The following is a 12,776-nucleotide window of genomic DNA, read 5'->3' as shown; positions in this document are numbered from 1 at the left end:
CATGCCGAGAGGGGGCTCTGCTCTCGGCCCGTTTCATCCCCTCGTGATCTTGCGTCTCTGGTCTCCACACGTGGAACTGATGGCGGCCAGTGCTACTTCAGGAACCTGCCCCTATGCCCTCTTGGTCCTAAATTAGGAAACAACAGGAGCAAAAGCAAAAACAACATTATGAAAACATTCCCTTCCCAGATTTTGCTTATTTAATGAAATCATATAATGCGCTATGCACTAGGGTGCCTGGGTACGTATTAAATGTTTGCTAAGTGTGTGCTTCGATGGTTATGGGACATCATTATTAAACACATATTATACGTAATAACCATAAACCACAATGTGATATGTGCTGCTCTTTGCCTTTTAGATTTTTAACCCATCTGTCTTTTGACCCTCGGGTCACAGACCCTAGTGGTAGGCTTTTTGCCGTGCTCTGGGCCCGCTGGTGCCTGTGCGGTGCTGTGTGCGCAGCATCGGTCTGTAAGCATGTGTGGATGGGATGGAGTGGCGGGAGCCGTGTCTTCTGCTCACGGCCTCAGCTCGGACAGGATGCTGCTCGGAGGCCGGCCTGGCCACGGCAGGTAGGCTGCTGTGTTTGGCTGTGTGGATGCCGTGTGAGTGAGTGTGTGAGTGGGTCGGCATATTTAAATTCTCGTTTAAAGACATGCCAGAATGGTGTTTAAAATCTTTTTCTGGCAGAAAGTCAAGCCTGTCTCTCTTCTATTTTCTTCTCCTTTCTCTTGGCTTGTCCCAATAAAAACCATCCAGATGGCCAGTTCTTCACATTACGTTTTATTCCATGTGGAGAATGTGTCTTTGTTTCTAAAGAATTCCCTTTTTTTTTTAACCACATGTTCTATTCTTGCAGCAACTCAGTAAATTTCGGAATGAAATTAAAAAAAACTCAAACAACTGAAATTCTCTCAAAGTAGTCTAATTTCTCTACTTTTTCTGTCTGCATAATCAACAATGCCAAAGATGTTATATAAATACGTTAATACCACCAGCGTCCATTTGGCAGAGCGCCTACTAGGTGCAAAGTGATGACGTCAGGGATTCCATCATTTTAACTTATATTTAATGTGTTCAGAGAGAGGTCTGATCTCAGAGGCAGGCTGGCATCGTGGGTAAGATCCGAGATCCTGGCATAGGGCTCCCGGGGTTTCAGTCCCACCTCTCTAAGCTCTGTGGCCTTGCGTGACTGACTTCACCTCTCTGTGCCTCAGTTTCTTCTTTAAAAGGCAGACAATAATGGTAGTATTTTGAGGGATATTGTGAGAACTGGAAGAGTTAACAGATGAAGAGAGCTTAAATCAATGTGTGAATGTGTGTGTGTGTGTGTGGATCTGAGTGTGTAAGTGTGTGAGTGTGTGTGAGTAGTGAGTCTGAGCGTGTGTATGAGTGTGTCAGTGTGAGTGTATGTGTGTGGGTGTGTGTGAGTGTGTGATTCCTCACCATCACAACAGCTCGTAGGAGTTGGATCTGATTTTATCATTTCACTGGGGAGGAACTGAGGTCCTGCTTGAACCACCTCCCGAGGGTCATGTGCACGGGACTCTGTCACACCTCTGCTTCCCCTGAGAGCACTGGCCTCATTCCTGGCAGCACAGAGGTTGGGGGCCTCTTAGGAGGCAGGAACGTGGGCACAGAAGTCTAACAGAGACGAGCAGTCAGCTGGTGGAAGGGCTCAGATCACTGGTCTCGGCAGACCTTTGGCCTGAGTTGGCTGTTAGCATCTGACCACTCCCCGGATTCAGGATTCAGCCTTGACTGTGGTCTCTCCTCTCTCACCCACCAGTGTCTCATGTTCAAACACAAACTTCCCAGGAGGTCGCAGGAGGATTAAGCAGAAATCCAGATACAGCATTTCTGGACAGATGAATGTTAAGAAATAAAATCAGAATGTTCTCTAATCCTGGTAAATGCGTCAGTTACCCATCGTATTCTGCGCTGCAGGTGGTCAGATCCGGGCGTGGATGTCAGGGTGCAGACGGGGTCTGGCGTTCAGATGACTGTTCATCGCTCAATTGGATGCACATCTTTATGTTGTTCTTAGATTTTTAGGTCTTTTAAATTGTGAAAACCACATATGCTGATGACTTTACCTGTAATATCTGCTGACCAGTGTCTGGAGTCTGGAACCTGAGATTTTCTCAGAGGGCAAGAATCTTCTCTGGGCATATGCAGTGAGAGAAGATTGTGTCTGTTCAGCCTTTCAATATTGGATGTGCGTCTGTTCCAATGACAGTGCAGCCCTGATTTAGCCCCCTAAACTGACACCTGTGCTCTCATTTTTATACAAACCAGTGCTTTTGGCTGCCCGTATTCGGACATGAACTTGAAAAAGGAGGCAACGCTTCACGATCGTCTGAGAGAACAAACAAAGGCAGATTTGGAATCAGACCTTGCACGTTTAAAATCGAAAAACCTCTGTAGTTTGAACTTCAGCGGAAAACATGAAAACATCAACAATCAGTGCAGGTAAGTCCAGGAACTTTTTGAAGGTGTGAACCAGAGAGTAAAACACGTAGACTAGAAAAGAACAGATTTGTTAGTTGTAATAGTTCCTTATGTTTCTTCAAAGTATGTTTTCTGGATACTGAGTTCGCTGGCTCATAGAATTCATCCAACCCTTGATGTTCCTTTAAAAAGCTGTTTTCTTACTTTATTCTCAGAAATGTGTATTTATCTCTAAGTGCAGATATATGTAAGCAACAGACGGCAAATCTCATCTGTAAAACCGTGTAAGTCTCCCTTTATCTTGGGAGCCGTCTCACAGGTGGCATTGCTCAGGGCATGTGGCCGAGTGTCCGCGGCCTCTCAGGGTCCCCTCCCCAACCTGGCACTCGTCTTTGTCACCTGTAACCCAGAAGTCCCTCAGATACGACCTCCTTGCTCCGAATAGTTTCCACTTGGATTTGTTGCTAACACATCATCCTTTTGTTCCTAAATGTAAACTTAGGTAGGACTTGAAGTATCAGTTTTCAGTTTTTACTTTCATATAATCATTTCCTAGGAAGCGGCAGGTGCAACCTTATTTGATTTTTTTTAACCTAAATAAGTAAATAAATAACATTTTTAATAAAAGCTTCATTCTCCATGCTGGAAATTATAAGCACAGGACGGTCTAACGCTAAGTAAATAATCAGGGACCAGACAGAGGTGGAAAGCGCTCGCGTTCAAGCCTCGAAGGACACTGGCTCTGTCTGGACGAGCTTTGGAGGAGCTGCCCCGCGAGGGGTGCTGGTTCCCCGACCCCCCAGCCCCACTCTGCTCGCTCAGCACGTGGGAGCGGGCTTTGCAGGAACCAGTTTCTGCCCTTTTACACCTTCAGTCTCCTCAGGGATGTTCCTTGACCACAAGACCTGTTCATTGGGAGGGCTTGGCTCGCAGAACACACTCTTCACCTGGATTTTACATCCCGGACAGTGGATTTTGTTCGTTTTATAGAGCATTTGGGTGACGTTTCATTTCTGTTCAGTGGCTGGTTCTGAGTGTGGTGGCTGTGCTCAGGACGGTGCCCGCCCTCCCCAGGGCGCATCCCCTCCCCGCGGGTACTGCGCCCCGCTCCTCTGCTGTGTCCGCATCCGCGTTCTTATCCTCTGTGCTACACCCACTCCTCTGGCTGAAGCTGTGCGGGTCTAGCGTTCCTTCCTGCTTTTCACGCCCACGCCACTGACAACTTCAAGTTGTTGAGAGCTTGAACATCCTTCCCATTTCCTGGCTGAGGGAGAAGTGTTTTCCTTATCTTTTTTTCAAACTGTTTTCCAGGGAACAGTGTTTATTTATTCCAGAGACCAGTACAGCCATCTGCCCTTACTCTTTTTGTTCTGTTCTGTTATCTTTTTCTTTTTTCCAAATAAAAGCTCAGCCTCTCTTGTAAACATTTTAGACATTCATCCTCAGTGTCAGAAGTCAGAGAGGCTAAACAGATCTTTGAGCTGCTTTAGAAACCAGTTACACCGTTGTGCTCGCTCAGAGGTTGGCCAGGTTTTCAGCATGGACAGCTTCCCCCTCCTTCACTCCTCTTAGGGATTTACTCCTTTAAAAACGTTATTGTGTGCGTCACCGTTTTGAAGGAGTTTTGCACTGAAATCTGTCAGATAAGCATAATTACTACGAATAGAAAAAGTGGAGAACATGAGTTGATAACCAAGCAGAAGAACCACGCGTGATCCTGTTTCGTCAAAGCCTGTTTTGTGTGCGCACAGAACTGTGTTAAGTGGCTGGACGGGGGTGGGGGAGTCACAAGGTGCACATCTTGGATTCTTCAGCCTGCTTTTTCTTTCACATCCTAAGACCAAAGCTATTCCTGCGCTCCAATCCCCGTCCTCTTTTTTTTTTTTTTAACCACTTATTATACTGATGTTTGGATAAATAGTCGACAGCAGAGCACACTTGGATCCTGCCACCAACTGCACCACATCCTGTTCATGGCCCAGAATTCCAGCGTGAGGCCTGAAGCGAGAGGAAATCCACAGGGAAGAATGCTCGGTGGCTGATGACAGCAGATGAGCTGTATCTCAGCTCTTCTTGCAGTTTCCTTGTGGCAGTCTCCCAAGGCCGCCTCTCCTCTAATCCACATCTTTACTCTTCAAATCGCAAGACGCCACAAAGGGGTGGAGGAGAGTATTCAACTTCCGTCTCTCCCCTTCTACACGTTGAGGGAAAATGTTGTTGACTTGGCACATGTCCAAGGATAGGCACAGGGCTAAATTAGTGAAAATGAGAGTTACCATTTCCACTGGCCCCCAAAACGTCCACCGTCACTGAGCTCTGGACAGGCCTCTGGAATTTCTTCCACGAGCATCACTGTCACCTTAGCACCTCTGACTTCTTGCAGTTCCCCTGTAAGATGCAAAATTAACCCTTGACCTTCTTCCAAAATCAGTTAGATGCTGCCCAGCAATTTAGGAAATGTTCTTCTCCTTAACCGCAGCATCCTTCCGTTTTTCTGTGTAAAAAGCATGTTTGTTCTCATGTTAATCTCTGGAGAGGAAATTACTACTAGTAAATTTCGAGTCTCCATGATTCATTTGTGGAAATAGTCTATTTATGTTCACATTTTCACTAAGACAAAGAGGGTCAAGTCATGAGTTTGAGTGATTACACACTGCTAGATGTTTACAGGATTCACCTCCATTGTAGTAAGGCTGTGTGTTAGTACAGCTTTAAAGAGTCAGAGTCACAACTGGTGGCCGTTACTGAAAAACTGTACGCTGTAAATATGTTCCTTTTTGGTGCTAATCAGCGTGAGTGGTATTACACTCATTGTGCATTGAGTGGAGGCAGATGACATTACACATGAGTGTCTCTCATTTGGGTATGTGCTCTAGGGCAGAAAATTCCTTTAATTTGTTCAGCAGTTTAAAGTTCGCACGTACGTTACCATCAGAGCTTCCCATAACCTTGCTATTTAGGCAATGTAGACATTATTGTGATTGTAGTATTGCCCCTTATAGGTGAGGAAGCAGAGGTCCTTACTGGTACGTGTTCCAGGTCTTCCAGTTAAATCCAGCACATTCCTGGTTCAGTAAACGGACAGAGTAACACCAGATTTATCATCAGTGATACGGACACATCGCACCTTGTGCTGCAAAGCGCTGTCCTGAGCAATTTATCTACATCGTCTTGTTCATTTCATTTCATCCCCGTAACAACTCTCTGTAGGGAAAGCATTCTTACTCTGGCTTTATAATGTAGGCGCCGGAAAGTTCAGAGAGGTTAGCAAAGTGTCCAAGGTCACGTATGTACTTTGTAGAAAAGGTGGGATTTGATTCCAGAGTGGCCTGACTCTACGTGCTGCACATGTTTTGATGACAACAGGCTGGTGATGGGATGATGGCTGAAGGCCCTGAGGGCATCTGGCTGGGCTTCTGGCTGGACTTCCTGCTCCTGTTTAGGACTCTCAGGGTCATCTTACAATGTGTTTATTTCTCACTTAGTGGAAATAGAACTCCTGAAGAGGAAGGGTCTTCACCGTGATTTCCCCAAAATATTTTATCTTATTTATATAGAATCTCCCACCCTGAGCACTTTTTTTGTCATATGTACTAAAGGCTTCTGTCTGCAACAAAGGAATAAAATTATACTCATTAAACAGTTTCATCATAAAGAAAATTACTTGAAATGCAGCTGCCCCCACCCCCGCCCTATAGTATCTGCTCACCTTTCCAGGCCTGGGCACCTCCCATCCACCTGAGTATTCCTTAATGACTCCTCTGCCTCCCCCTCCGCCAAGCAGTGCTTAACACATTCCAGTTCACACAGCCAGCAGAGCCACCATTAGGTAAAACAGCCGTCATATTCACTCACCGCTATTAAGAAAATCTAAGAAAATGCCTAATAAAGCCCACTAATGCCTGCCATCTTATAAATTTTATGCACTTCCCAAAGGCCTATACTGACAGTAAAAACGGCCAGGAAGAAATTACAGTAATCAGAGAGAAAGGCATACAGTGGGGCGGTTCCTTAATGAGCCTCATAATAAAGTCACTCTGCATGGAGCCGACTTGAGCATTTTCACGGCTCAGATCACCCGCAGCATAAATACCTACGATGAGGTCCATTCTCAGAATTAAAGCAGTGTTAGCTGGTTGTTTTATGTACTAACCTTCCAAGTCATTAAATGGGTTTTCTTTAGCCCGCCAGCCTTTCCTCGCACTCCTTCCCAGTAAATCCTCTGCTTTGAGAGGTGAAGTCTGCTCAGTGTCCCCCTCGCCCCTGGCACTGTCCCCAGCAATGATGTCACTATTAGTCCCACCCCCAGCGCCTTTGTCCCCATCCCTCCCACCTCGTTTTCTCCTGCCTCTGCTCCCTTCTCCAAGCTCATCTCTGTCTGGAAACTTCCTACAGCGGTTCAACCGTAAGAGCTTCTTGACCTTTGAGATTGTGTTTCCAACCTCTCGTTCAATGCCTGGTACTTAGTAGGTACTCAACAAATTAGATCGCTTTTGAGCTACAACCGTGTGCCAGGGCTGTGCTTTGCCCTGGGATGGGATCGGATGAGAGCGCCCCCTCCTTGTTCTGGAACTCTTTGTGCCTTTGGTCCCTACCACACCCCGCATCTCCCTGTGCCTTGTTCTCTCAGAAAGGCTGGAGGCCGCTGAAGGATGAGGACCAGCTTCCACTATGCTTTTATTTTTTCCTCATTACCGTTCACATCATAGGTTCTCAGTGAATCTCAGTTGATTGACTCAGATATATACATTCGTTTTCCTGCTAGACTCTCGATGCCTTCACCTGTAAAATGAATATAATTCTTGAAGCTTAGATTTTGAATACAGGCGCATGGATGTAGATACTTACAGATATGTGACTGGGCCTGGAAGACAGTGAAAACCACTGAATGATAACTCCATCTCTTTCTTCCATTTTTATAAAAATTGTTGATTTTAAAGTCTTGCAGTTGGACCAGTCCCAGTGGTATGTATACCCCACATCTTTGCACCAAATGTAGACATTCAGACCTTTGTTTATTTAGTCTGAACTAAAGTAAACCCCTTAATCAAGTGAGGAGTGATCAAAACACCAGGACCCCCCAGGCTTCTGGTTCTGGAGAGGATTGTGGTTGGACAGAACACCCACCGGCCACCCGGACAGGCTTCGCCCACTGCACACTCCCAGCTGGGCTCCAAGGAACCGCGAGCCCAGTATGACAGTCCTGGAGCTTTACAATGGGAAAGGACTCAGATTGTCCCATCCAACTTCCGCAACAGAGACATAAGAATGACAGAGCCAGGAATTTAGTTCCGTACTGACACTGTCATCAGTGGCAGCTGCGAGCCCTCTGACCCCCAGGTCTACTCAGCATCCCGTACCTGCTCCTGCCCTGGAGTTAGGGTTAGGGCAGAACAGAGTTGGTTTGTGGCCTGTGAATACCTGAATGCTTGCTGAATTCAGGATCCTGACCAGAGCCATTCACTTACTCAACACTTATCTATTGACCCAATCCTTAGAAAGGCACTGTTCCCAACTCCAGTCACACAGCAGTGAACAGAACAGTCCAAAACCCTTGTCCGTATTAAACTTTCACTTAGTGGTGAGAAGCCCACCCAGGCTGGTGAGTGGCTGGAGGAGGTCGTGCATGCAGGTGGGGCAGCTCTGGTCCCTGAGACTGGGCGGCTGGCGGGCTCCCAACATGTGTTCACCCAGCAAGTATGTACAGGGCATCCGCTGCGGCCGAGTGGGGCGTGGAGGGCTGCAGTTGAGGAGGTGAGCAAAGCTGCCCAATCCTGCAGGGAGTGTGTTTTCAGGGAGAGGAGATGAAGGAGGAAAAATAGAAGGAAACCATCATGGGAGAGGAGTCACAGACGTGAGACGTGACAAGGAGTGGAAAGGGGACACTGCTAGTTTCTGCAGGAACCTGCCTTAAACTCCCAGAGTTCTACCCAGATCCAGGCCATTAAGGAAAAAACCAAAGGGGTCTGTTGAATATTTTGCAAACGGAATCTCATCAAGACCAGCCTGGGAGCGCAGACAGGCACCGTGACAAGGGGAAGGAGCTTGGCCGCACCGGGCTCCTCTGACACCTTCACTGAAGTCTTGTGTCTTCTAAGCGGAGGAACCGCTTGGCTCAAATGTTATAAAATAACCAATGTCTGCCTTTAAAAGAGCTTTAAAAATACTTTTCTGCACTCACTCTCATAAGGCATTTTGTAATTTATTGTGATCTCTGAATTTCTGGAACCCTGCCTTGGCTCAGGCTCTTAGTAATTAAATGCTGAGAACAGTGTGTGCTAAACGCCCGTGGTCTCTTCCATCAAGGAAATACTGGTGCTTCCATACCCCAGAAAAACAAACGCTGTTGCCTGAGCACCGGCGGGCATTTTTTCTCATCCGCATTCTTCATCTGGCTTGAAAATAATTATTTCTCATTCGTTGTAAATAGTAAAGTTGGGACATTGAACGTGATTTTTTTTCCTTATAACTAAAGCGATGCTTGAGTATTACAGGAAAATTAGAACATGTAGGTTAGTAAGGAGAAAGGAAACAGTAAACCCACTGAGATTCCCCAGACTTTTTCCTATCAAACAGCGTGACTTAGAGGCTTATAAAAATATAAAATACCCACTGCAATAATTTAGGTAATATAGACGTTTTTAAGAATAACAATTTCTGACTCCTGAGTCCTCCCTCAGCTCTGATGCTGCGTCCCGAGGTTACGGGTGTGACTAGATTGTCATGTTTCTCTTCCGCACTTTGTTGGTGTTTACGGATACCTACAGGTGTGCAGAGACACATTCACTCTTTTTTTAAAAAAATACGTTAACTTTTTTGTTACTGTTTCCCTGAGGGTTAACTTGTGTCACTCCAGACAGATGACGCCATGGCCATGTGGGGTACTGAGGACGGATGCTCCTTCCTGAAAGATTAACACGGGGCAAACCGCTAAAGCCCCTGGGTGTTAAATACTGAGGCTTTAGTAACATACACACGTTTTTATCCCAAGTTTATAATTGAGGTCTGAACAAAGCGCTTGTAAATAAATCAGCATTTATGACCAGAAGAAAAATAATCTGGTCTTGGCCTTTCACTGTTATACGGAGAAGTTACAAAGACCTACGCAACTAAGTCTGCCCACAAGGAAAAACAAATTGACCTGATTCCTTACAGACAGCCGTGCGGCAGTGTTATCTGTTGGCCCCAAGGAAGTCTGACAATAAAAAGATACAAGCTTTAAAAATACATTTGATTTATTTGACAACCTGTCATGAATAATTTGCACAATCGTCCCAAGTGGATTCTGTGCATTACTTTTCATAACTGTGTCATATTCCATGGTGTCGATGAACCTTAACGTATCTCATTCTCCTGTTGACGGGCATTCACGTTGATTCCAGTATTTTTCCTCTTATAAATAAGGCTGCACTAAACATTTTCATATGTACCTGTATCATTCATTGACACTGTATAATGCAGTATGTTTCAAAGTTTAATTACTTTTGATTTACAAACTAAATGTATTATATGAATCCTTCTTTGGCTTGATAGAGTCTTGTGGGTATTTGACCCACTTGCTTTGCTCTGAGTAAATCACGTCCCTGCATCCCTGCACACAAGGATGCATAGGGACGTACGGATGCAGAGAGCTTCTGGGTCTGCGTGACCTGCCTGCAGCCTGCTCAGCACCCCCACCCTCCCCGCATTTGTGCCTTTGCGAGTCCCTGCCTCTGCTTTCCTCAGTCAGAGCTTGCTTTGAGGCCTTGTTCAAGCTCATCTCCCTCTGAAAGATTTCTCTAACCTCTCCGACCTTCAGAGCAGAAACTCCCTCCTTTGTGACCCCATTGCGGTTTCTTCCTCTTTTCATCTCTCAGTTCCAGCCCTTTGCTCCACCCACTCTGTGTGCAGGTTGGCAGTGGACACATCCATATCCCCTGTTAGGTTATCCTGTCTCTTGGTGGCTGACACCACGTTGGCTGAACGCAGCCTGCGTGCAGGAAATGCTCAAAGAAATGTTGACTGGACTTGGACAGTTTGTCTAAAAATAAAAAGCAGTCACAGCCCAGTATTTGCTGTCCACACCCCATTATAAGTCATAACCCAGGACAGCTGTTAGGGCAGTTTTGGGAAAAGATAGCTGTGTGAAACCATCACTGGGCGTGCATATTTTTGGTCTCAGGAATCTTTCTTCCTAGAACAGGGGTCAGCAAACCCAAACCATTTCTGTAAAGCGCCAGATAGTGAGTATTTTATTTAGGCTCTTCCAGTTGTAAAATCTCTGCTACAGCATGCAAGCCGTCATACACAGCAAGTAAACCGATGAGCGTGGCTGTGTTCCAGCAAAGCTTCAATTATGAAAATAGGCCGTGGCGGGATTTGCCTCGTGGCCTGTGGTTTGCCAGCTCATGGTCTAGAAGGTGTTTCTTTACATGAAGACTAACCTGAGTTAAATTCAAATTCTGGCTCTTCTACTTGCTGTGTGACTTTGGGCGAGCTACTTAACCTCTCTGTCTTCTTCAGCACATCTGTATAAGATTAATACCACCTCCTTTGTGTTAGGCACCTGGTACAGGCCTGGTGTTTACCAAGCTCAGAAACAGTTGCCACTGATCTGCCTCATTAAGAGCAGAGGAAGCACAGGAGGAGGGTCAGAACATGCAGCCCCCTTTTTTCAACAGGAAGCAGCAGAATCCTAAGGAAAAGGCAAGTCACTTGGAAAGACGGTGGGTAGCAAAGATCACGGACGTCAGCGGCGGGTCTCGCCAACTGAATGGGCTAAGACTTGCACTCCCCTGTAGAATGAATCAAGGGTAGACAGACAGACAGGTAGCCTGACACTTGCTGTGGTAACAGCCACACCGTTAGCAAAGGATTTTGAAGGTCGTTTTCACGCTAGAGCTATGATGACTGTGTGGTAAAGGTGCCGGCCAGGCTTCAAGAAGAATTGCTGGTGAAGTCATAGTATCTGGGATTTCAGTGGTGTCGCCTTTTTAGCTGAAATGCAGACAGATGTTAATCTTCAGTACATGGCTGGCCTGACCACCTCTGAACATGGCTGATTATGTGGTGGGTTCTCCCCGGGTGCAGCCCCACAGCGGCCTTTTCCGCTGCCTTCAAGGTAAACCCCAAGTGCCCGAGAACAGCGCGCAGGCTCCCCTGGCTCGGCTCCGGCTGAGTCCTGTGACCTCTCCCTTGGTCCTTCCTTTCCCCTCACAGTGCAGGTGCCTCAGCCAAATAAGCTGACCAGCTTAGTCACGTCCCCCAAACCCTGTCCCTCTCATTTGGTTTCTGCTCCTTCCGTGCCTGTACCTGCTTTTCTCTCACCCGTTCCAGCCCCCTCGGCCATCTGCACCCCTGTTCTTTCGGGACAGACCCGGCTGCGTCCACCCCCACACCCAGCGCAGAGCCGTGTCCTGCCTCCAGCCACTGGCAGCATCCCTGTCTCCCCCTTTCTCCGGCTCTGCCTGCGGCCTCTCCTTCTCCAGGCCTCCGTAAGTGTTCAGGGACCCTCCGTCCCTGCGAGAGGACCTGTGGAGTAGAAGGAAGCTGGATTTGGAGTCTGTTGAGTTTGTATCCTGGCTCCGCCATCAACTCACTGCGCCCCCAAGGTGGGCGTGTGGTTTAATATCTCTGAGCCTCAGTTTCCTGATTCACAACAAGCGTCCTATGCCTGCCTTGTAGCGTGTATGTGGGAAGGAGGTGAGGTGGAATGAGATGAAGAGTCTGGGAGTCCTCAGGCAGGACCTCCCTCACTCAGGAAATGAGCTGTTTACAGAGCTTGACTCGCCGAATCTCCCTAGTGAGGTAATACTTTTGAAAGCAAGAACTCTATCTAAATATATCTGTGATTAATTGCAGTGCCTGGAATTTTTTTTAAAAAGCCACTCAGTAGATTTATTTGATTTATTTTTAAATTGCTTTTTAAAAATCTTCATCAAGTTATATAAGGCCTACTAGCTTCTCTTATTTTGTGAGATAGAATCACGATCTTTATCAGCGTGTCTTGCAGAAGGATGCTTTAAGATGGTTTGAGAATCAACCCAATTTCATAAAATTTATAAAGTTTTGGGAAAATACCCAACTGCTTTGCAAAAATATGTAGGCAGAGCTAAAAGTGTGCTTTTTTTTTCCCCATCTTATTCTTTGCAAAGTGACTAGACTGTGTACATGCCGTGCCTCTGACCAGCTCTCTCCACTCTATGTGTAGGGTTAAACCTCTTTCTACCGTTTATTATTGTTTCTCACAAGAATGTGAATAAATCCTGATTTTATGTATTTGAATATATGTATATATACATAAATAATGAAGATTAAACATTGATTTCATAAAAATATTCCAC

The 12,776-nt window shown here is 46.2% G+C and overlaps 1 protein-coding gene across 7 annotated transcripts in view; it reads left to right on the top strand.

Moving 5' to 3' along the window:
• Nucleotides 1-12,776, top strand: part of L3MBTL4 (L3MBTL histone methyl-lysine binding protein 4) — a 332,768-nt gene that overhangs the window by 253,967 nt on the left and 66,025 nt on the right. For all 7 annotated transcript variants that reach the window (XM_072949221.1, XM_072949220.1, XM_072949226.1 and 4 more), the window contains one exon: nt 2,302-2,475. In XM_072949221.1, coding sequence (XP_072805322.1) covers nt 2,302-2,475 — 174 coding nt within the window. The remainder of the gene's footprint in view (nt 1-2,301; nt 2,476-12,776) is intronic.

This window comes from Vicugna pacos, chromosome 24, assembly GCF_048564905.1.
Source record: "Vicugna pacos chromosome 24, VicPac4, whole genome shotgun sequence".
In the NCBI taxonomy this organism is placed as follows: Eukaryota; Metazoa; Chordata; class Mammalia; order Artiodactyla; family Camelidae; genus Vicugna; species Vicugna pacos.
Note: the sequence above shows the minus strand (reverse complement) of the source record. Positions and strands in the feature narration are given on the sequence as shown.